The following is a 26,241-nucleotide window of genomic DNA, read 5'->3' on the forward strand; positions in this document are numbered from 1 at the left end:
AAGTAAACTGTACTATTTTAGTAAGGAAACTATGTCATAATGTAACATTGAAAACTATGATATAAAGTAAACTGTACAAGTTTAGTAAGGAATCTCTGTTTGTCATAATTTAACATTGAGAACTATGATGTAAACTGTACAAGTTTAGTAAGGAATCTCTATTTGTCATAATGTAACATTGAGAACTATGATATAAAGTAAACTGTCCAAGTTTAGCAAGGAATCTCTATTTGTCATAATGTAACATTGAGAACTATGATGTAAAGTAAAGTGTACAAGTTTAGTAAGGAATCTCTATTTGTCATAATGTAACATTGAGAACTATGATGTAAACTGTACAAGTTTAGTAAGGAATCTCTGTTTGTCGTAATGTAACATTGAGAACTATGATGTAAACTGTACAAGTTTAGTAAGGAATCTCTATTTGTCATAATGTAACATTGAGAACTATGATGTAAAGTAAACTGTACAAGTTTTCACAAGATTCACAAGAAGTTTTCCACAGATTTACTCAGGAAACTGTCAAAATATAACATTGAGAACTGGTGTAACATACAGGGTTTGTTTGGTTATTAAAGGTAATTGAAAGCCATCGAGACATTAACACCTCAATTCAAGGCCTTAAAAGTCATTGATATTTCACAATGTTCATTAAAAGTCATTTTAGATTTTATTTAAAAATAAAATATCATCGAAAATTCTACTTGCAAGTGATTTATTTTATATTATATGATGATCAGAAGTACAGTTTGATTTTCCATCATATGCTAGCAATTCCACCTTTCACATGACGTCATTAGTGCATGCACACTCATTCACTTTACTTGGTCTAATTCACACTTTGGGTCATGGGGTATTCTGTCATAGTTTGAACCATGCATCGAGGAAGTTTTACAAATGCTTCTTTAAAACACAGGCTTCCTAGAAAACCCAAAATGGTTGAATCCCAGTGTGGTTCATTTTTAGGTGACACTTTTGTTTGGCAAGTACAGGCTGATGATAGTGATGATGGCAATTAATTTTTAAAGTTATGAAGTATATCAGATTATCGGAGCAGGGAAAGTTTTAAAAGTGATCATTTTAGCTGATGCGCCTTGCCTGAAATTGAGTTTTCAGAACCGGAAGATGTATTGCCAGCATGACTGAAGTCACACATATAGCTAATGACCTCATTTTGAAGGCTCGAAAACTCTTTGACCAAACTTGGCACAACGTATAAAAAAATCATAACTTTTAAACACTAGACATGTAATTTTAATAGGTCTGATCACCAGCTTTAGAGGTGTAAACTTCTGGACTGTTCATTTAACAATTATTAGCACCAACTTATGGACTTATAAACATGGATTAACCACTTGGTATTCTTGAGGTGTATTGTTAAGTATTGTCTCAAATTTTAATTTACTACTGAATGTTCAGGTGCAAGAATATGTGCAGTTGAAATGATGAATAGTGACACTAATTTATATTCTATGATTCACCTGGATTATGTTTTTATTTCGGAGTAAATCAGCAGAAGGTGAACAATGTCAGAGACAATTTACTGCTTAATTATCCTAGATAGAAAAAACATGGGGATACATGTTTTCAGTGTCATTTTCTTTAGTGTAAGGTACAATCTAAAGTGTATACAATTTTGACAAATTCTATTTTGATGAGTAGAATACTGCTGGTCTCTATATTCCAGAAATTTTGACTACATGCTATTTTTCATTTTCAATTTTTAATCAGCTCCTTGTGTAATATCTCAGGGTTTATGAGTGAAAAAGGATTATAAATATTTAATAATAAGACCCCAGTCAAGCCAAAAAAGTTAACAGTTTTCCTTAAAAAATGCATTATTCAAAATACTTTGAGCAATGCTACATATAGCCTTATAAGGGTTCAGACAAATTTAATAAATGAGAATCGAAAAACGAAATTAGGAAATATAGATATTTATTTGATCAAAAATACCTCTGTCTGAACGAATATGTCATTGTTGGATCTAAAACCCTAATACATCATATTGGAACAGATAATAATTCTGGCACAGTAGTCAATAAAGCACTGATTTGAGACAGTGAAACTTAAGCAGAGCTTATGTTCGTGAAAAATCTTATTTGGAAGCAGAAGTATCCAAAAGACATGTGAGCTATGGAAAATTGTACATAACAACCAAAAAGAAATTTCCAAATTTGTTCCAGCTAGCTAAGCTAGCTATTTATATGCCCCTTATATATATATATATATATATATATATATATATATATATATATATATATATATATATATATATATATATATATGCAAGGCCAAATGGAACATACATTAAAATTTGGGATGAGGATGCCAAATTCATACCTGGGGAAGTCTTCTATGACCACTCCTATGTATAATTGGTTGATATATGTAAAGCTTGATGATTGGTGTACTAAACCTAATCAGTCCTAAATTTTAATTTGTTAATTGACATTTTCTATATTTGTTCTTGTTTCTGCATTTGGAAATGTTGTTGTCAGCCTTAAGAATTGAACAGTTTACAGATGTATTTGTCATTGGCCATGTTGTGGGCTCAGGATATGCTAAAATACTCAAATTATTTTAACCAGAGGCTTTCATTTATGATGGCTGAAACACAACACAAGGAACCTCGAGTGTTTGAACTTGTTTTAAAACCCAAGAAAATGTGTATTATATTAAATCTCATTCACTTGAACATAGTCTGAGTTCCTGGGGCATTATAACTGTTGAAATTTTGCTGTAATTTTGTATGATGTCAGTTTAAGGTTTTGCTTCAGATTTTTCATTTTACATGTATTTCATTTTACATGTTTTTACATGTATTTCATTTTACATGTTTTTACATGTATTTCATTTTACATGTATTTCATTTTACATGTATTTCATTAATCCCTAGATAGATTCTCTTCAGACTTGTAAGGAATAATCATAAAACTAAGACATTTCATTCTGTGAGACACATATTTACCCTTTTGACTTTAAGGTCATGGTTGCAGTGTTAAAGTTTTGAGTTGGTTTGGCATGCAGGCCATCACATTCATGACCAGAAGGATTTGTGGGATTGTATGTTGTCTGTCATCCACTATCACTCTGTCACCCACCCACCCATTACTTATCTGAAATAATACAACTTTGTTATAACTGCTTCTCCATATCTAATTGTTAGGTTGTCATAAAACTTTATACACACATTCATCCCAAGGTCTGGTTGGTCTTAAATGAAAAGTGTCATATGGCCGTCCATTATGGCTACTACAGTGGACATCTAAAAAAAAATTTTAAGCTGCTTCACCTGAATGGATGTTCATAATTTTTCATAGTTGCTCCTAACTGAAAATAGTACTACTGTGATGTCCAATGTGTCTGCATTGGTGGCCATTTTAACACCATGTTATTTCTACTTTTATTTAGTGGATTGGATGTTTTCACTTAAAGACTTCTTGTGACGTCTGCTTGGTCCTTAATCTTTATATGGCTACTGCTTGGATATCACCTCAACAACAGCCTTCATTAAACATTGATATAGCAATATGTACCATATTTACTGGGACACCATATTGGTTGGGACACAATAAATTAATTGTTAAAGTAATTTTTTGTATGCACTGTTTGTTCTGGGACACATCATTTTTTTCGAGTCATAAGTTGTGGGACGCTTTTTTAAATCATTCAAAAATTACATGACAGAAAATGGACTCCAACTGAAATTTTATTTTAAATAATATAAAACTGTGCACCAGAAATAAAACTTTAATCCACAGCAGCAGCATCTCATCAAGACAACCCTTCTCCTGTATATGTACAATCTATTCTTTCAGTGCATGAGTCTTTTTTTTAGCTTTCTAATGCTGTGAAATATTATCCTGAAGTGGAAACTGCAGTGACTAAAGCCAGATTCTTACAAATCTGCACCAGTCATGCCAATTCTCACTTTTACCCCCCCCCCCCCCCCATCTTATCATCAGTCCGTCCAGGAATGAGATCAAAGTACACTAGAATTTCATCAATGTTAATGATCATATTGTCTGTAAAATCATCATCTTCTCTTCTGGCCTTCACAAATTCATCCAATGATTTTATTTTCTCCAAATCTTCTGGGCAATGCAGGGTCATCAATGTCAATGCATGAAGCACTATATTGTGTCACTTTAAAAATTGTTCCATTGTTTCAGTTTATTTTCAAAATTCCCGTGAATACTGGTGAAAAGGAACCAAAGTTAGCTTCCATATATTGGCCAACTTTGTATATTCCAAAAAATAAATCAGTACACTTAAAAGTATCCAGAGTTGGCATCCGAGGTCATCTTGCTTTGTAATAAAATAACTTTTGTATTGATATCCTTTTTAAAAATTGGCTTAAAAGTACACAAAGTATGCTTCCGAGGTTGGCTTGCTTTGTAATAAAAATAACCTTTGTCTTTGATGTCCTGTTGGTAGTTAAAGCAATGGATTTACTGCTCTCTGCCAGTTATGTTTATTCAACAGCCAGGCTTCTATTTGCTTGGCATCTGTAGTTATAATTAATACAAATGTGCGCTGATGTCTGCAGGTAAATAGTACATACAGCAGTAACTTGCTTTAATGATATATTTTTTAATCCATGCTAGCAAAAAGTGTGTCACTTGCACTTAAGTGAATGTATTTTCAAATAATGATTTTTATTTCGGACATAAGCGATACATGCTACAGTATGGATGCCTATGCTACATATATGGAGTTCATGGATATATTTTATTCTTTAATGTTCATAATGAAAAAAAGAATAAATGATAACAATACAAGGTTAGTTTCTTTCATTTTAAAATCAAAGGAGCAATTTGTTCACCTATTTTATTGCAGAGTGTAGTTGGGGGGGAGTGCAAAGTCAACACAAATTTATTTAGTTTCTTAAGTCTTGAGACATATTACTGAGATGGAAAAAAAGTTTCACCATAAGTTCTTGGACAGGAACAAAAATTATTTTATGATGTCCCAATATATACGGTAATACATAGCTTGTTTGAAATGAAAATGGTGTTTATCAGACCTCCAATGTGGCACCATAGGGGCCATCTTGAAAAGTTTGTTATCATTACTTCTCATGCATGAATGATAGCCTTTATATAATGTTTTCACTGAAATACTTATTGCCGTATTTAAATGGCTCTGAATGAAAATGTTGCAAATCGGACCACTAACATACCTGGCCAGCTGATATTACATGTACAATTGGCTGTGAGGTTAATTTAGGCCAGTTGAGTGATCTCAGACACACTCATGTCTATATGTATGGACTTCTCCAATCATCAAAACTACATCTAGGAATTCTGCTTTTTTGCAGAAACAATAAATGCTGTGATCGATAATGGCAAAAAGATAGCCAATTCTTCAGTTGTGGAAAGTTCACTAAAATATATCAACGACACAGTGGCTATTACAATGAGGAGAGGCGGATTGCTTGACAAAATCCAGCAAGCTGGCAAAACTGTTGTTAAATCCTAAAAGTCAACAAGGTTTGATTACTTCATAACTGTGGTTTGGGATGCCTTTTCTTGTACTTGTTCTCCATGCTATTGTTGCATACCTTTTCCTGTATTATTCACTTCCTTGCTTTTAATGTCTGATCTTAATAGATTCTGTTATTTATGTTGTTGATAATAATAATAACAACAATAATAACATAACCACCAGCATCATCAGCAACAATAACAATGACAGATATCCCAATGATATCTATGGACAAGCATAAATGGCAGGAATTAATTAACTTTCTGATCATCTGATAGCTAATTTATGCTAATGAAATTTTCACCAGTACAGTGAGTTCTTACGATCACTGCCCTAGATTTTATACCATTCCTGCCTAGAGGAGAAACATTGAATGTACTTTCACCAAGTGAGTAAATAGAAAATACAACATACGTTGTTTTTTTGTTATAGAATAATTTTAATATTTTCCTTTATAATTAAATGTTCTACAATGTATATTAACCATACATAGTACATGACCACATTTTCTCATCTGTGTGACAGAAGAGCCTTCAAGATTTGTGCAGTCTTCTTGTACAGGTTTGTTATTGCCTAAACTACATGGAGCATTGCCATGAAATTGCACACATCATCCAATGGTCTGTTTTAAACTGAATGAGAATGTTGCCAATTAGACATCCAGTATGGCCACCACAGCAGCCATCATAAAAATGTAATTACTGCTCCTGAATGGATATTCATATCAACATGGGGTTTTCACTGAAAGACTCCTTATGCTGTCTTGTTGACAATAGCACCAATTTGATGTTCAATATGGTTACCATAGCAACCATCTTTGAAATCTTGTTACTGATACTCTTCCTAAACAAAACCTCACATTGACATGGAATTTTCACCAGAAGACTTGTTATGATGTCAGGTTGGTTCAGAATGAAAATGATGCTGCTCACACATCCAGTATGAAAGCCACTGTTGCCATTTAGAGAATCTTGTTATCGTCACTCTTCTGAATGGACAATTGTATTAACACGGGATTTATACGAAATAACTTCTTATGTTGTCTAATTGGTCTCAAATGAAAATTGTGCTACTATTTAATTCCTGAATATTCTATTTACCCTTTAGAATGTCAGTCAAATAGAGGGATTGTTGTTTAAAAATGGTGAGCAAATGGGTGAGATAAATACACGGTGTAGGTATTGACTCCAAGACAAGAAATTTACATTACTTGGCTTTTGCAGTGTTTTTCAAGGCTGCCTGTCATCCATTCATCTGTCAGCACAAGTTTCCTTTTAAACTACTTGGAGGATTGTATGCAACATTAAACACACATTCATCCCATGGTCTAGTTGATCCTAATGCAAATGGTACTGCTTGGACATTCAACATTGCCACCACAATGACCAGCTTGAAAATCTATGGCTACTCCTGAAGATTGGTCATATCAGTATGGGATTTTCAGCACAGCTCTTCTTGTTAAGTCTAGTTCGATATAAAATTGGTGTTGATCTGATCCAGTATGGCCGCCATCATTGCAGCCATCAATTATTGTTATCACTAATCCTTCTGACAGGAAAGTTATACCAACATGGGGTTTTCAACAGAAGGATGTCTATCTAGCTAGTCCTAAATAAGAATTTTGCTGATCTGACATATAATATGACCACTGTGACAGCCTCTTGAAAAAAAATATTTTTATTGCTACCCCTCCTGAATGCATGGTCATATCAAAATAGGATTTTTGCTAAATAACTTCATATGATGTCTTGTTAGTTGTAAATAATGACTTCAAACATGGCCACCATGGCAGCCATATTGAAAATCTTGTTATTGCAGCCGTTCCTGAAGACAGAGTCATATCAACATGGCTATTCAGCAGGCAACTTCTTATGATGTCTAGTTGATTCAAGATGAAAATTATGCTGATGTGACCTCCAATCTTGAAAATTGTTATTACTCTTGATGGATGGTCATATTGACATGGGTTTTCACCAAAAGACTTATTATGATGTCTAGTTGGACCTGACTGAAGGTTATGCTGATCTGATTTCTAATGTCTCAGTGGTCATTTTGTAAATGATGTTATGGCTATTCCTCCAGAATGGATGGTTCATATTGACAATGGGTTTTCATGATATGACATTTTACGATGTTTAGTAGGGCTTTAATCAAATATCCAATATTGCCACCATGGCAGCCATCTGAAAATGTTGCTGTCCTTACTCTTCCTAAATGGATAATCATAGTCACATGAAGTTTATGTGATGTGTAATGATGTCTAATTGGTCCCAAATAAAATTGGTGCTAATCTTTCATGCAATATGGCTACCACACAAGTTAATTTAGAAAATCATGTCAGTGTCATAGCTCAAAAGTATCAGAGATGGTTTTAGCACTCATGAGTTAAAAAGAAGAAAAGGTCTTATCTTGAATTCCAAAAATTCTTTTTGGCCATTAGAGCATCAGTCCCATCAGGGGACTCTTGTTTTGACAAATTCTCTCCTTTATAAGACAATGAAACTATTGGATGATATGCAGTGAGAAAAAGTTGTGCAATTTCCTTGTTTCTATTTGTTTCCCTGATCCATTATTATACACCAGAACTGTCTCTTTTCTTCAAACAAATCTTTAAAAAAAAGTATAAATCTTTTGAAAATCTTCTAACAGTTACATCTGTTTGATACTTTCACTTTAGTACTTAAAAGGGGACAAAAACTTTATTTGTTTAGAGATAGAGATTGAAATTTTGAATCTTTTATCTATAGGGTCCCAATTTTCATAGAATATTTGGTTTCTACAGTCCACAAACATAAAGGTTCAACAAACTGTGAAGAACATAAGTCCTTCCCAAGTCCACAAATGAAAGTATGAATAAATAGTGTCGGATGGGGAAGGGGTGGTACAAGGTGGTCAAAAATTGATATAAACCAAACAAAATTTTCATTTGACAGTTGAAAAACACAAGCAAAACTTGTCAGGTTGCTGTCATTAACTGTTAGTGGCATTTTAGATTTTCAGGATTAACACAGATTTTATTTCTGATAAATGGTTGTAAATACACAGCTGATGTTTCTGTTGCTGTCTAATTTGGTTTGCGTGAAAAATACATGGTTTATACAGCCTTGAAATCTGGGGGCTGTTGGTGACTGAGTGGTCAAAGGTGCTTTCCTTTACAGAACACCGACATCTCTCATCTGTACACATGGATTTGAGTCTCTGGCTCAGCCAACATTTTTATGTGAGAAAGTTTGCCAGTAGCTTCCTGTGGGTAGGTGGTTTTTCTCCAGGTTTTGTGGATTGTTTCTCCACAAGATATACTGGCCGATGTGTGCTGATAAATGGCGTTAAACCCACAATAACAACAGCAACAACCCAGAAAACTCCATGGATAGGATGCCTTGAAAATCCCTCAAGAAAAGGCCTTAAATTTCTTGAAAACACTCCTTGAATTTTGCCAAGAACTCTTTTATTTTTTTTATTTTATTTTATAAACCGCCAAAAATTATTCATATATACCATTTTTTCAATTGAGATTTTTTTGTTTATTTTGTAAATAATGAATAAAAAAAATGAGCTGAAACTTTTTGGATTAAATTACATCTAACACTGGCAGCTATGGAGGATGTTCAGTTTCAGTAAGATGGAATAAGGTGAAATGCCACTTAAACACCTTGGAATTCTTTATAAACTCCATGAAAACTCCATGAAATGCCACTTAAACACCTTGGAATTCTTTATAAACTCCATGAAAACTCCATGAAATGCCACTTAAGCACCTTGGAATTCTTTATAAACTCCATGAAAACTCCATGAAATGCCACTTAAGCACCTTGGAATTCTTTATAAACTCCATGAAAACTCCATGAAATGCCACTTAAGCACCTTGGAATTCTTTATAAACTCCATGAAAACTCCATGAAATGCCACTTAAGCACCTTGGAATTCTTTATAAACTCCATGAAAACTCCATGAAATGCCACTTAAGCACCTTGGAATTCTTTATAAACTCCATGAAAACTCCATGAAATGCCACTTAAGCACCTTGGAATTTTTTATAAACTCCATGAAAACTCCATGAAATGCCATTTAAGCACCTTGGAATTCTTTATAAACTCCATGAAAAGAAACTCTCCAGGGCCGTATGAACCATGAATAAGTAAATACTACTGTTTTCCTTTAAAACAGCTGTCAGGAAAAGAAACACATTTTTAACAATGTTAGTTTTGCTTTAGTTTGATAGTTATATGATCTGGCAGAAAATAGGCACAAAAGTGATAAAAAGGTGCTAAAATGAAGAAAAAATATGGCAAAAGACAGTAATTATATTTGTTAATTAACTGAAAATTGACTATATCAGATGACATAGAGTATCAACATAAGTATGAATCTATGTCTGACATTTTCAGTGAGGATAAAACCTAAAATTGCTGAGCTATACAACATTTTGGCTTGAAGTGCACTTAAAAGTTCTGGTGATAGCCCCTCAGAATCAATTTACGTTTTCTTAAGACTCCCCATTTAGAGCCTGTCATTGTTTCGATGAATTCCTGTGAGTATTTATATCAAGAAAAAGGAGTTTGAAAAGTTAATAACAGACAGCAGTGATTGGTATTGTCCAGAATGTACAGCAGAGTGTGAAAAGTCAATAACAGACAACAGTGATTGGTATTGTCCAGACTGTACAGCAGAGTGTGAAAAGTCAATAACAGACAACAGTGATTGGTATTGTCCAGACTGTACAGCAGAGTGTGAAAAGTTAATAACAGACAACAGTAATTGGTATTGCCTTGACTGTACAGCAGAGTGTGATATCTGTTGTTATTGTTGTAGTTGTAGGTTTTAACACCGTTTTTCAGCACAAGATAGGCTATATATATATATGTAGCAGCCAGTATTAATGGTGGAGGAAGAACCCGGGAAAGCCCTGGAAAGAACCACCAACCCACGAGAAGCTACCAGCAAGCTTTCTCACATAACCCACATTGGCTGAGCCCGAGACTCGAACCCATGCAGGCAGAGGTTAAGGAACTACCTTCAGAATTGGCACCAGTGGTTACACACCTGTTTGAACAGTCTTTAGACATTTTGCAACATCCTAAAGAAGTGGTCTTTGGAAATATATGGCTGCTGTTCAAAACAGGTGCAATGACTAGTAATTACCATCCAGTTTCTCTCACCAGCGTTTTTTGTAAAGTCTTTGATCATATTTCCTCTTATAACATCATGAAATACCTAGATAATTGTTCTATTATATTTGTAAAACATCTTGCTTTCAGGAAATTTTGCAGTTGTGAAACACAACCGCATTGTCTTATTGTTGATTGATCTAAACATTTATTAGGAGCTGACCAATTAGGTATTTTGGTACTAGAACATTTTTTAACACTGTCCTCCATGAATTTGTTAAAGAGTATATTATTTCATTATGGACAAGATGGAAAAACTCTGTTCTGGATAGACTCTTTACGTGTTTGACAACAATATGTGGTGTTAAATGGCTCCAGCTCTAAATGGTTCACAGTAGCGTCTGAAGTACCCCAGGGTGTAGTACTGGGCCTGTGATTTTCTCCTTGGACACTAATTACATCATGATTTGTATTTTTGCAAGTGGCTGCAGGCTACAGATCACTCCAAACCCTGCAGGATACCAAGATGCTACACAATGAAATTAGTAAACTAGGGCAGCAAGCATGAAAATGGGGCATAAGATTCCCAAAAATTGCAGTGTAATGCAAATGAAAGATAAATAAATCTCATGAAATCAGTATGTGTTACTCAGCCAGATGAAATATTTAGGAGTAACAATTGCCATTAATCTAAAATGGAACCTTCAGATTCAAGATGTATGCACCAAAGAAAATCACATTTTGAGCCTATTGAGACAACTTGTCACCTTGTGCACAAAAAATGAAAGAAGTATATTTCTGAGGTTTATTTGGACCTGTTTTAAAATGTGATTGGGACTGTATCATCACCATAATTTGTGGATAGCTTAAATGTTGGGCATAAAAGAAGCTTATTGATATTGGGGTCAAAGTTAAAGGTCATTATGGCTCAAAGAAAACTAGGTTTTGAAGAATGTTTCAGGAGTGAGTTCCTTGACCAAACATTGTGGATGTCTTGCTCTTAGGGTAACTAAGTGATCAAGAAACTCATAGATTCTGAGTTCTAAAAGTCATGGGTCACAGTTATGGTATGTATAGTAAGAAAATAGCACTTTATACACAGTAAATTTTGTTAAAGAATGCAAGCTTGACAGCTGTTAAATACTTGGTGGTCACATGATGTTTCCATTCATGGTACTCTAGATAATGTTATGGAATCTGAAGTAAAGTATTACTTTGTACATTTTTTAATTGAGTTTAAACTTAAGATTTGTGATAGACTAGACATGTTAATGAGTATTCAGACTAAATAGACACTTGAAACAATTTTTATACAAATAGATAAAAGACTCCATAACTGATATGAATTATTTGATAATGGCACAAGACAGCTTGTAGATATCATAAATGTTGTATATATATATATATATATATATATATATATATATATATATATATATATATATATATACTTCCTATCAGTCCAAATTTTTGCTGAAGTTTTACATTTAGGTCACTGCATTACATTTTCCATAAACATATGTCTAGTATTGTTTTTTTGCAGATAAATTTTTGACTATTTCTTTTTTAAGGTATTTGTATCAAATATTTTGTAACTTAGTGCCAAGGTGGTTCATTGATTAAGCCATTGGATTTGTGTCAAGATGGGTGTGGCTTTGAGTCTGATTATTGGATCAATCCAGACTGGCTATCATGTGTGTTCTTATCCAGACTGGCTATTATTTGTGTTCTTATCCAGACTGGCTATCATTTGTGTTCTTATCCAGACTGGCTATCATTTGTGTTCTTAGGCAAGACCCTTTACTTGCCTTAGTACAATCTGACCTTTAAAGTTCTATTGTGCTATAAAACATACAACAGACCAAATTAATAACTGACAATCTATTTTATTTTTTCCAGGATAGTTTTAAAAAAAAAGAAATCGTCATCTGATGGCTTTTAGACACAGAAGGATGGAACCTAGAGTAGTGGATTTGAGTGCTACATATGGACACATCAGCTTGAAACTATGCAGTAGATACTCATTTCCATGTCTGCGACTGTTTCCAGGGAAGGAGTATGTTCTCATCTTTGAAGTACACCTAATTTTGACACATTTCCATAGGCAAATCTATGGGCAAAACTTAAATCCCAAACTATTATCATTTTGAACCGGAACAGCTTCATGTAGATCCATATCATTCCAAAATGGCAGTTCATCCCATCTGCAGATCAAGGTTTTATCCCAGGTTCCAGAACAGGCAGAGTCATTGGATCCCATCAGAATCTCAGATTTCCTCCATGATCAATGTAAAATTAAGAACATTTAAGAAAGAAATTCCTGTGAGCATTGCCTGTGATAGATAGGTTTTATCAGAATGAATATTTGTGTTGCTATTAGATTCAGTAAGTTAAAGTTTGAAATTACTAATATAATTAGATGTTTTTAACATAATGTGGTCCAGGAATGAGTTTGAGAGAATTCCAGCACTAACGATAAATAATTTGTAATATTTTCTTCTAAGAAATGTTTTGTGTATTTTTGTGCTAAAAGGGGAGAGACATAAGTTTTATAGTTACATGTTTGCATAAATCAGTAGAATTTGTTTGTTAGATTTACAAGACCATATCGATAAATTTATTTTATGGTCAAATTGGAGAGATGGAGGATCTTGTTGTGCCATAGCAGGGCTAGAAATATTACTGAATGGTTTGCTTGTATACAACCCACAAATTTTCATGCTGTTTTACATAAATGTATATTTTTTTCATCATATTTGTTATAAAATCCAGTGCAGGTAACATTAAGTTTTACTTGACTAGCACTATTTCCAATTTTTCAAAGCTAAATCGGTATTTTGGTTAACATATATACAGTGAACTATTTGTTTGAATGAATAACTCATGATTTATCCAACATGATACCTTGTCAGTGAATAACTCATGATTTATCAAACATGATACCTTGTTAATGAATAACTCGTGATAATGAATTACTCATGATTTATCATCTTTGTTAATGAATAACTCATGATAATGAATAACTCATGATTTATCAATCGTGATACCCAGTTAATTAATTCATAATGCATTACTCATGATTTATACATCTTGTTAATTGATAACTCATGATAATGAATAACTCATGATTTATCCAACATCATGATATGTCAACATGATACATTTTGAATGAATAACCATGTGTCAGCATGATGCATTTTGAATGAATAGCCATGTGTCAACATGATACCTTTTGAATGAGTAGCCATGATGTGTCAACATGATACCTTTTTGAAAGAATAGCTATTGATGTGCCAGAAAGTGAAGTTTTATACTTCCTCATGCAAAGCCACATTTTCAGTGGGGACTAGGCATTCAAATTATGAATGACAGACAAATTAGCAGGCCAAAATCTAAACCTATATGACTCTCTTGAAGTTTCTCCCCTTCTGTAAAGGGTAAAACACATTTTGTACAATGTTTTATCACTATTTTGTTTTTTTATTAATAAAGCAGTGTAATAATTTTCCAATATTGCATAATATTAAAACATCTCATCATCTCAGAAATTACAGTCTGTTGCATACAAGTCCAAGATGTTATGCATCTCTGTCCACATGGGTTCGAGTTTTGGGTTTGCCAATAGCTTCCTGTGGATCAGTGGTTCTTACCTGGGTTTTCCTGGGTTCTTCCTCAGCCAGTTATACTGGCTGTCATGTATAGCAGCTGATCATGTGCTGAAAAATGAAGCTTGTTTATCAAGATCGACCCCAAATCCACTCATTATAGACCCCTAATCTACTCATTATAGACCCCTAATCTACCCATTATAGACCCCTAATCTACCCATTATAGACAAATGAAATTTGGTTGGCATATTTGTATTATTTGCATGACCTAATTCAGTTTTCAAGTAATGACAGCAATTCTTCTATTTCTTTTGCTTTTCACACATTTTTAACTTTAACTTTTTTTGTTACTTTTACTAAATTGGTGATCTTTTTTGGACTGACCATGGATGCATAGTTGTCTTTCAAGCACAAATCAGGATGTTTCATAATTCTTTCCAAAATCGTATTAAAGTAAGAATTTTGTAGCATTGGGTAAAAGATGGATCTTTTGTGATAATTTTCTTTTGTTTCTGTATTCACAAATGCATATTGTGAAGGAATTGTTTTTATTTTCAAGTAAAATGCATTAAAAAAGAAAAGGTGATCCTGTCTGTACCTTTTTGCAATATTCAATTGTGTTACTGACTGAACTTGAGTGGACCTTTCAGATTTATTTGTACATCTGACATAGTGTTTAGAGTTATCTTCTCTTTTAATTACTAACCTGTTCATTACACTGTACACACATATGAAAATGTTTACATTGTATACACACCCACACCCACATGTACAGATTGCTAAGGTGCAAATTTCTTTGATTTCACAGAGAGAATAATATGTATATAGTATAGATAATTAAATGTCTAAGAACGAAATGAGAACCTACATGTCTTTTTCTTTCAATCTCTCTCTCCTTCCCATGTTACCATCTCTTTGTGATTTTTTGACATATTTTAGAGCATTTGTACACAGTACTTACAAGCAATAAATTCCGGATTCTTTGTTGCATAATTAGATCTATAAATACTTAGCTCTAGCAAGAAAATGTAAGCCGAGTTTATCAAAATACTTGTCTCCTATGAAGATCTCATTTTCAGCAATTACTGTACTGGTGTAACCAGTTCTGTTCCAATCGCTACTAAACTTTCTAATAAAAACAAGGATATACAGCAATCCATAAAGTGGTGAACTTCTTTGCCATACACTGCACCTTGATGTTGCCATACACTGTATCTTGATGTTGCCATACACTGTATGTTGATGTTGTCATACACTGTAACAATGTTGCCATACACTGTACACTGATGTTGCCATACACTCTACCTTGATGTTGCCATACACTGTACCTTGATGTTGTCATACACTCTACCTTGATGTTGTCATACCCTCTACCTTGATGTTGCCATACACTCTTCCTTGATGTTGTCATACCCTCTACCTTGATGTCGTCATACCCTGTACCTTGATGTTGTCATACACTGTACCTTGATGTTGTCATATACCGTACCTTGATGTTGTCATACACTGTACCTTGATGTTGCCATACACTAAAACAATGTTGCCATACACTGTACATTGATGTTGCCATACACTCTACCTTGATGATGTCATACACTCTACCTTGATGTTGTCATACACTGTAATGATGTTGCCATACACTGTACATTGATGTTGCCATACACTCTACCTTGATGTTGCCATACACTCTACCTTGATGTTGTCATACACTCTACCTTGATGTTGCCATACACTGTACCTTGATGTTGTCATACACTCTACCTTGATGTTGTCATACCCTCTACCTTGATGTTGCCATACACTCTTCCTTGATGTTGTCATACCCTCTACCTTGATGTCGTCATACCCTGTACCTTGATGTTGTCATACACTGTACCTTGATGTTGTCATATACCGTACCTTGATGTTGTCATACACTGTACCTTGATGTTGCCATACACTAAAACAATATTGCCATACACTGTACATTGATGTTGCCATACACTCTACCTTGATGTTGTCATACACTGTAATGATGTTGCCATACACTGTACATTGATGTTGCCATACACTCTACCTTGATGTTGCCATACACTCTACCTTGATGTTGTCATACACTGTACCTTGATGTTTTTTCACTTACTGTAACAATGTTGCCATACACTGTACATTGATGTTGCCATACACTGTACCTTGATGTTGCCATACACTGTACCTTGATGTTGTCATACACTCTACCATGATGTTGTCATACACTCTACCTTGATGCTGCCATACACTGTAACAATGTTGCCATACACTGTACATTGATGTTGCCATACACTGTACATTGATGTTGCCATACACTCTACCTTGATGTTGCCATACACTACCTTGATGTTGCCATACACTGTACCTTGATGTTGCTATACACTCTACATTGATGTTGCTATACACTCTACCTTGATGTTGTCATACACTGTACCTTGATGTTGCCATACACTGTACCTTGAAGTTGTCATACACTGTACCTTGATGTTGCCATACACTGTACCTTGATGTTGCCATACACTCTACCTTACTGTAGCTTTAATACCTCCTGATTAAATTCTGTACACTCTCTGGAATATATGGTAATGGCCAACATTCAGTTTCTAAGGTATTATCAAGATCCAACCAGACAGTTTTCAAATTGACATCTTGAATCATGGCTTTTCTGATGAGCTGACTTGTGGCATTTGTGTGTTAATACACCATGAAAATACTGGGACTCCTCCGTCTGTACCAGTTTATCAATAAACTTGTTGTTGATCATGTATTTGGTTGTCCTCTTTTCAAAGTCTAGTAATTTCTTTTTTCCAAGTCTAAGAAGTCTTCTTTTCCAAGTATAAGAAGAATATATTCAATGCAAAAATAGCAATATTGTCTGGAACTGAAATATCTTTGGAGCCCTCTTTTGGTAGAAAGCAGTTTTCATCATCCTGCCAACGTGCTAGGATTCTTCCTTATCTCCATATCACTCACATCAATTCCCACAGACATCTAATTAACTTAAGGCACATCTTGTACACCTTGTAGGGAAAAGTCCTGGGGTCGAGCGAGGCCTAGCTTTCCTTATAACCACACACTTCTTTACCTGCAGGCTCCCCTGTTTCTAGGGCACAAAATATTGTCTCCATTGGTAGGAGTCTTGGACACTCATCCATATCATCTTTTCTATGAGAGTCAGAATGGGTTTGTTTCAGAAACTCATTTGCTTGCACTCGGCTACATTCCTGATGGCCATACCGCTCTTAATGTTAAGCAGCCTTTCTATGAGGACCAACACATGCTGTGATGCCACCATCACTTCTTGTGTAGGGTCCCTTTACTGTCATCTCAATGCCAGAAGCTCCTACCATTCATTTAACTCAGCTTGTTTTCTAGGGGCTGATGATTTGGATCTTGTTTTATGGACACCAATATCTCCTTTTCTGTGATACAAGTGATTATAGAAAGGGATTAGATCCTTATTTCAACATTACCCTTCAGTGCATCATTTAAGTTGTTCTCCAAGTCTTCATCAGACTCTTCCAAGGCAGAATTACGGTTCATCTTCCACACTCTCCCTTCTTCCTATCTCAACTCATCTAACCATTTCCAGCTGTATATCTTGGTCTTCACTGACAAGGTTTTGTAGTTCAGGCTGCCTAGAAGCAATAAGTGGCCAGACATGCTTTCACCACTGATGTCAATGGTAGATGGAGCATTATAGACTTGTCGTATAGCCCAGCTCCTCTGAATGTTGTTTGGACTAGGAGCCATCAGCGCAGATACTTGCTGATTGTTCTCTCTTAGCTCTCCACAGTTTTTGTTGCAGTCTCAATCTCATCAATAGTCCTTTCTGTCAAAATCATGCCTTGAATTTCGGGGGAAGTCCTGATCTGTCAATCTTCCACATCCTTTCTTCTACCTGGTTCTTTAGCCGTTTGATGAAGATTGTCTTTGGTCCTCACATCAGACCACTTGCCAAGGCACTTGACTGGAATATCCAGAATACATGCGATCTCATCATCCTGGATCTTCACTACAAACAGAGAGGTGACCTGACAGTTTCTTACCACCAGGTACCTATGCATATCTCTGACAATGTTTTTGGCCCTCTTGTCTCACGTTCTGTTGCTTTGTGAGTTTCATGCTCATGACACATAGTCAAACGGAGATGGTACAGCCTGTGATGATCCCTTTTTTCAGCGCAATCCATGAGATGGCGAACTTATTTGCCATAAATCATTTTACTCGCACTATTGTCAGAAGAGTTATGGGATTTATTTTTGTTAGAGCTTGTTTCCATCATGGGTATGGTGGAATACTGGAGAAGCTGGAGTGCATTTACATGAGCTCTGATATTCTTCATGGCATAAATTAGTAAGTTTGACCTAGTTTTCTTGCTTTATGACTAGGATTGCAGGATTATCCACTAATGGAGTAATGGGAACTAGCAGTGTTGAATATTTGACATTAATTAAAATTTGGAATGCTTCAGTACCCATGCTTAAAGGTAAGTTCCCTTCCGCACTTTGAGAAGCATTCATGTAGACGTGCCAAAAAACAAATAGAGGGAGATCACAAAATAAGCCTATCCTCACACTTGACCCAGAGGTGAAGAAAATATCTATAGACATCCTATATCTTTTGTAAGAGTCAAAACGTTTTTTTCTCCCCTTATTGGTACGGTCCATGCATAATGATATAGGTTGTTCATATAATCGTTCAAAAAGTAGTTTCAAATATTGTTTCGCCTTGAAATAGGTTCCCAGATGATATTAACGTTAGGAAAATTAGTTTGCTACTTCCCAAGTCCAGCCGACAAGCAAGAGTGATGTCTTTTCCGTAAGTATCGTAAAGAAGAAGATCAATAACTCGTGTCCATTAACTCCCTTTGCAGCGCCGATTGTCGACTGTTTTAACCTTTCACTACAGTGCAAGTAACATTTTTCTGCATCGCCCGAAAATCTTGTGTTGTCTCTGTGTTTTTTAACCATACATCAGGAATTTGGGTTTTATAGTGTGTAGCTAGAAACCTACTATAGGTGGTACGTATATTTTGACCAGTTTTTACTTGGAATTCATTACTGTAACCATATGCTCAAAGTATTGCTGACGTTTGTTCATGTTTTCGCGCCCACTAAGTGAGTTTTGCTTAATTTATTAATACGTTGGAGTTAAGTTTGTTATAGTTTAGTTGCATTTGTCTTATCAGTTCGGTAGTGACTACAAAATGTCCACAATGTAAACGTTCAAGAAATCGAGGACATGCGTGACTTGATGCACAAAATGAACTTTGTCTCGAACATGCGGTGTATGTGGATTTGGTCAGAGGATATTTCGTCGACTACTCTGCAGAGTGGGTTTTTTTTTTTTTTTTTTTTTTTTGAATCTCTCACTATGATGTCAGACTTTAGAGTATCCATCCAGGGACGGACCCGTTGCGAGTTTAGTGAGAAACTGTGTTGCCCTTGCCCCACTTATACACATTCAAATAGCGAAATTGAGACGTACTACCCCACATGCTACCACTACCTCAGCAGAATTGGAGGAAGAAGACTGTAGCTGTGTCCTCATCTCGGTCTTCTGTGCCATTATTAGAGCTACAGATTTGCATTCTGATGAAGGAGGCTATGACTCAGTCAGTAAATTCGGTAGTTTTTGCCCATACGTCTGTGTCACACTGTGGAAAATTTTGACGGCATGAGGGAGTGGTCCCCCCTCCCTCCGATTTCTAGTGGGCATAAGTCGCCCCTCATGTCTGAGCATAGCTTTCCGGTCTGCAAGACGGGGTGCATGGCTTGTTTTTACCTGAATTTAATGATCCATTATAACATAATGTAACACCATACAATGCAGTCCCGGCTGCCAACCTGCCCGTACAGTCATCCGGTCATTCGTACCTAGTGCTTAGCGACCGTGGTTCGGTCACGTCGGGAAATCGTAGCACATAAAAGTGGATGGGGCCGTTGAATGTGGACACTTATGAGTATCTTACTGGTAGATCCGGCCGTTTCATCACAAATGCGAATGCAGGTGCCAGAGCCGCCCGTACCACCATCCACACTTTCAACACAAGTACTGACCAGTAAACCAGCTAGCCAGCCGTCCGTACCGGTAATAGAATTCGTCCTACGGATCCGGCTAGCCCCGTTTTCACTGCGTATTCTTGGAGGTAATACCGTGACACATTCAGGGACGAGGGAAATACATCGTCCGTGCCACCGGGCATGTTTTACACGGACATTGAAATTGAGCTGGACCCAGATAAATTACCGTTGAAGTTGAGATGGAGCGAGAGTATGAGGATAAGCCTGAACGTCTAGCATACTCAATCCGTCGATGGAGAGAACTGACTTAAGTTTGAAGGCAGCGATGGAAGAAAATTACTGGGTGTTGCCGGTTTCGAAATGCCCTCCAAACCCTCCGCCTCTCGGCCTATACGGTCAAGGTTTCGGCAGACTTAGACCAGGAAGAGAGGAGGCCATTCTTCCTTCTTCTGCGGTTGTTAAAAATTTTAAGAAACTGCAAACCGTCTGTCCAACAAGAGATGCGATCAGGATAATTCTAAGCCATTCTTCTCCGACTTTTGCGGCTGTTAACATGGCCGCTCCTATAAATAATTTGTATGTTTTTTCTGCATTTATCGTGGTAGCAGCTGTCAGTTGCCATATAACACAGTAAATTCCATTATTTTTTGTTTTGGTACAAATATTTTTTGGATCTGTTTTATAGTCTTATTTCAGCGTGCGAATACTTGTTGAGGGCTGCTGATACGTAGCCATTTATAGAACAGGGGATTCTAAATCAACAATAAAAAAGCTGCGTCAACCTAAAAAAAGTAATTCCACCAACTGTAGGTGGTCTAAGGTTTTGAGCATTCCGCACCATGGTCTTAATATTTCGTCTAAATGGGCACACGTATTCTCAATATCCAATTCAATGGATGTCATGTTTCTTGGACATAAAATGACTCTAGGATTTGAATCGTTTAGTCCGATAACTAAAACCCCAAAATCTGTGTTGATATAGATGAACTATTTGCGGGTCCGATATTTCCTATTCATAAAATCGAGGAATGCAGACAAATATATGTCCGTAATAATATAGTACATTTTAGACACCGGTCATTCTTGCCTCTCATGAGCTATCGTCGATCGAAGGGTCCCTTTGCTGATGCGTACTGAATGTTTCTGGAGCAAATGCTATGTTTGACATGTAAAACCACATGGAATAAAACAAGCCTAAGTCGTGTGGCCAATTTAGTTGCTACAGGCGACTCTTACCATATACCAGCAAGTGTCTAAACTGTACGCGGATGTGTTCTGATAGATTTGTATGCATCAACAGTACACATTTTAATGAACAATTGACATCATACCCACAAACCGTCCATCTGTATCAACTCAGATTTGTTGCTTTTGATTTACCGGATTGAGCTCAACGCGATTTCGCCGATTCATAATTGTCCAGACTCTTGCGTAACCAATTTCTTTCCTTTTAAACCTATTTTTGTGTTTATTAACAGGCTAAGCTAACTTCAGGTGCTCTTTACAAAGTAAGTTAAGACTATCAGTAAATGGTTACAGTGATAAGAGTTCCAATAGTCGTACAAAGTAAGACATCGACCTTAGCAATAACTATGTGAGAGGGGCGGAATCTATCACTCCACCCCCATCCTAACTATCATGGTCAGCGTACATTGTATGACTGGACCAAAGTACTATAATGTTAATCTCAGGACTCACCCTCCCTCCAATCCATATATCCATTTACCTATAGTTTTAAGATCATTTGTAACGAGATCCAGTAAAAGTGATGTAGTCCCAATGTTCTTCGTACGTTTTAAGTTTCCTAACTTGGAGACACTGGTCTTCAATAGAGATCTTACTCTTTTAGAGAGTTAAATAGTTTTGGTTTCTGGTCATCGTACCTGTTTGAGATATTTAAACAGTTTTGGTTTGAGGTCATCTTGCTGTTCCAATAGCAAGAGACTAAAGTTTAGTTGGTTTATACGGAATGATTGATATTTCAGCGGATGAAATATTGCCTACTTCAGACAGCACATCAGATGGGTGGGTTGTTCTGTTTCTCCTTGTATGAAAGTTATCTGATATGGCAAATTTGACGAAAATGTTCATAATTCTTCCATATCGTACACAGCAATTGCATGCAGAATACAGACGACCTTTTACTAGCGTAATTGCAACATTTGTTACAGATTTATATCAAATATAGTTTTAAAAAATTGTTTTCAGAATTGTTTTATAAAGATTATTTGATTCTGTCGAAATCGGTTTATTCAGTTTTCAGAAGAAAATAAACTCCACTAACATTTTCATTTCGTTATTGAAACATGCATTGCGTATGCTTTCTCTTTCAGCCCTTACATTGGTTTCTTTGCACGTGGCACTTTTTATAGAATTTGGTAAAAAGTAGTTCTCCATTGCACGTGTCTCTATTCAAAGAAGTTAGTATTAAGTAGTTCTCGATACAGTGTTTTGCAGAAATAAACGCAGATCAGCATGGTTACACAGTTGCTTTCTGTCCAGCGTAGATTTCCGTTACATTTACCGACTAATGCAGTTTCAATTATTTTTCTATAACGTTAACAAAAATGTTTTTACGCAACATTGAAACTGTTACACTGTTATAGTTGCGACGTCATCTATGGCTGACTTAGCATAGTTAGCGATTTTCAGGCTTGCCGAACAATCGGGTAAATAGTATGCCTGGCAGTCAACGTAATGAATTACGGAAATCATAAGCATAGCAACACATCACTCTAACTGCCTCTGCTAGCTTAATGTTTATTGCGAAAAATGTCTACCAAAATGTGCACCATTACACTTTCAAGTCCCTATTAAACGAAACATCAATCCTTGGACGTTTACAAAAAGTATGAACTGCTTCGATACCATGTTCCGGCTAACTTCATTCACAGTGACGGCGGCATATGTGAACAAAATCCTCCAGAAGCAAAATATGTTTCGTGATTGCGCTAACTTCAGCACACAGGATGAGTGAGTTACGTACCCTTTTAATGGAAGTGAACTCTCCAATTGAAAACGGATGGTTCTGTGATCCTAATGATGCATACCCTTTTAATGGAAGTGAACTCGCCAATTGAAAACGGATGGTTCTGTGATCCTAATGATGCATACCCTTTTAATGGAAGTGAACTCGCCAATTGAAAACGGATGGTTCTGTGATCCTAATGATGCATACCCTTTTAATGGAAGTGAACTCTCCAATTGAAAACGGATGGTTCTGTGATCCTAATGATGCATACCCTTTTAATGGAAGTGAACTCTCCAATTGAAAACGGATGGTTCTGTGATCCTAATGATGCATACCCTTTTAATGGAAGTGAACTCTCCAATTGAAAACGGGTGGTTCTGTGATCCTAATGATGCATACCCTTTTAATGAAAGTGAACTCTCCAATTGAAAACGGATGGTTCTGTGATTCTAATGATGCATACCCTTTTAATGGAAGTGAACTCTCCAATTGAAAACGGATGGTTCTGTGATCCTAATGATGCAACCAAAATTTGTAGCCAAGAATATGCTGCTGTCATCGTGGAATCATGCGGGAGGTCGCGGGTCCGAACCCCGGCAGATTAATACCAGACATAAAAATGGTACTAACAGCTACCTCGCTTGGCGCTGAGCATTAAGAGGTTAATGTTAGGACCGATCGGCCTGGTGTAAGGATAACGTGACTGGGTGGGACATGATGCTGCATGTCTGCGGGATGATGCCCCCAGTACATCACTATAAACTGCCACTCTGCAGACATCATTGTGATATGACAGAATGTTAAAGATACGTTAAAAATCTAAATCACACACATCGTAGAATCAGACGGTCAGCATTCTCTCTCTCTCTCTCTCTCTCTCTCTCTCTCAGATAGATAGGTACTTTGAGTGAAACGATCATGCAAGATCCTGAATGTGCCCTCGAGCGTTACTTGAAACACTCGGAGAAACGTCGTGGTACTAGAAAACGGATATTTCTCCTGGAGAATGTCGGGAAAGAGAATATTACACCTCAAGCCCCAGTATCGTGGATGAAGTGGGTTATACACTTGGCATACTCTGAAGTCTCATAAAGTCGTAGTCGCCCCATGAAGGTTTCAGTAGGAAATTAAGGCGATCCTTCCGAGCCTCGTGCAGCATTTCGTTCTGAGACTGGCATGTACGGTAAACCGTTTCGAGTTTTTACAACAGAGATTTAGCTTCGCCAAGACAAGATTTTAATTTGGTGGATCCAGTGGCAGTTGCCCAGATGACCACTAACTCATCTGACGTCAGCACAGCCTCCAAGGACATAGTTAAATGCTTTCGTTGTCTTGCGAGCATCCTTGTTGAAATACCGCTCAGCTTTAAACTAGCGACATCTAGTGGCAAGGATAGGTAATGGGTAAGAGTTACTACTCTTTGTATAGACGGAAAAGACGATTTTCGTCGTTTTGGTAAGGTGGATTGGAGAGGTAGCGTGCTTATTTTTCCATATGTTAATGTGATTGAGTAAGCATTCATGGAGAAGCATAATTGACTGGAAATTTACTTTCTTGCTGTGATGTTCAGTCACTCTTTTCAAATCAGTTATTCTTTTCAGAACCTATCAGCTGTCTAGAATTTATACAACGCGAATAAATACTCATTTGTCACATTGTTTTAGTACAGGGATCATGCAGTGCCTGTTGTTTGCCTAGATTTCATTGTACAGCACCTGACCTGTCCTCCATCGTCTGTGGTCCGTTGTCTGTACGTACGTTAGCACATGTTTGTGATCGCTACTTTATCTAAACATACTTGGAGGGTTACATACACACATTCCATGATCTTGTTGGAATCCTTTACATACGCACACATACATTCCATTATATTGTTGGGATTCTTTACACACACACACACACACATGCATTCCATGATCTTATTCGGTTTAAATATAAATTGTGCTACTCGGGCATCCAATGTGGCCGCCAAATTCGCGATCTTAAAAATCTTGTTATACGCGACTCTTGTTGTATGGCGTTTTACTATCCAGTCTTGGATATTATCCCTACGCCGACCAACTCTAAGGTCACGTCTGTATATTAAGAGTAACTAATTAGGTCCAAACACGTGACCCCATAAGTTTGGTAATTTTCATAACTGAATGCAGTCACTAAAATAAATCTCTTGAAAGTAATTTTAAAATAAGCACAATTCTTTATAATAATGTGCATTAATACGTATTTTTGCAAAGCGCAAAATTGCAGATGTTATTGAAGCACTTCCGCTGTCAGATCGTCATTTTCGGAGATGCGTAGTTTTGCATGTTTTTAAGCTCTTTAGTTGCGGTGGTAAGTAAATATTGCTTGTGGTTTGCAATTACATAATGTCTAAATAGAAGTGTTAGGTTTAAAAGAAGAAAAAAACCCACCGGTACTTGTGAAGTTCTCCTGCAGTTAACGCCTAACCAGACAAAATACGCTCGGCTAAAAGGGGCGACACCCCCAAATCAGATTGTGCATTAAAACTAGTTTGTGAGTGGTGTAGGACTGCTGGAAAGCAAACTCCTTCCATTCCAAATGGAAATACTAACTTGCAACTATCATCTTTTAGTCATAAGGAATTAACCCAGATCATCTTCATTCCAAAACTCTGTTGAGAATCCTGCTTACTCTTGCATGTGTGTAATGGCATGCTTATATGCATGAGTTGTTAGTACCCTTCTCCTCAACCCCCGTTTTATATTTTTTCAGTCTGTTTTGTTGCTGACTGCACCTTTTTCAAATAAAACATATTCTTGTTATTTTTAAATATGCTGATGTTAATAATCTAATTTTTTTATTTTAAAAATGTGTTATTTAAAGGATCATGTTTCTAAATTTTTTATTTGCAATTTTTAAAATGTTTCTATTTGATTATTCTACAGTAATTGTTGAACATTTTCATTTTAAGTTTTAATTTTTTATACAATTTGTTTAAAAAATATTTTTTTATTTACATGGGATTTTTAAAAATTACTTTGGAATAGTTTTAAAATTCTGCTACAATT

At 36.1% G+C, this 26,241-nt stretch overlaps 1 protein-coding gene across 7 annotated transcripts in view; it reads left to right on the forward strand.

Annotated features, from left to right (window-relative positions):
- Nucleotides 1–15,199, forward strand: part of LOC149784983 (protein YIPF3-like) — a 67,046-nt gene extending 51,847 nt beyond the window's left edge. For 6 of the 7 annotated variants that reach the window (XM_089978652.1, XM_089978653.1, XM_089978654.1 and 3 more), the window contains 2 exons: nt 5,324–5,495; nt 12,498–15,199. In XM_089978652.1, coding sequence (XP_089834778.1) covers nt 5,324–5,484 — 161 coding nt within the window. In that variant the 3' untranslated portion in view covers nt 5,485–5,495; nt 12,498–15,199. The remainder of the gene's footprint in view (nt 1–5,323; nt 5,496–12,497) is intronic. The other variant, XM_089978658.1, reaches the window with a different exon arrangement.
- Nucleotides 15,200–26,241: the final 11,042 nt, after the last annotated feature.

The sequence above is a fragment of the Sinohyriopsis cumingii genome, chromosome 13, assembly GCF_028554795.1.
Source record: "Sinohyriopsis cumingii isolate HCF-2022 chromosome 13, ASM2855479v2, whole genome shotgun sequence".
NCBI lineage: Eukaryota > Metazoa > Mollusca > Bivalvia > Unionida > Unionidae > Sinohyriopsis > Sinohyriopsis cumingii.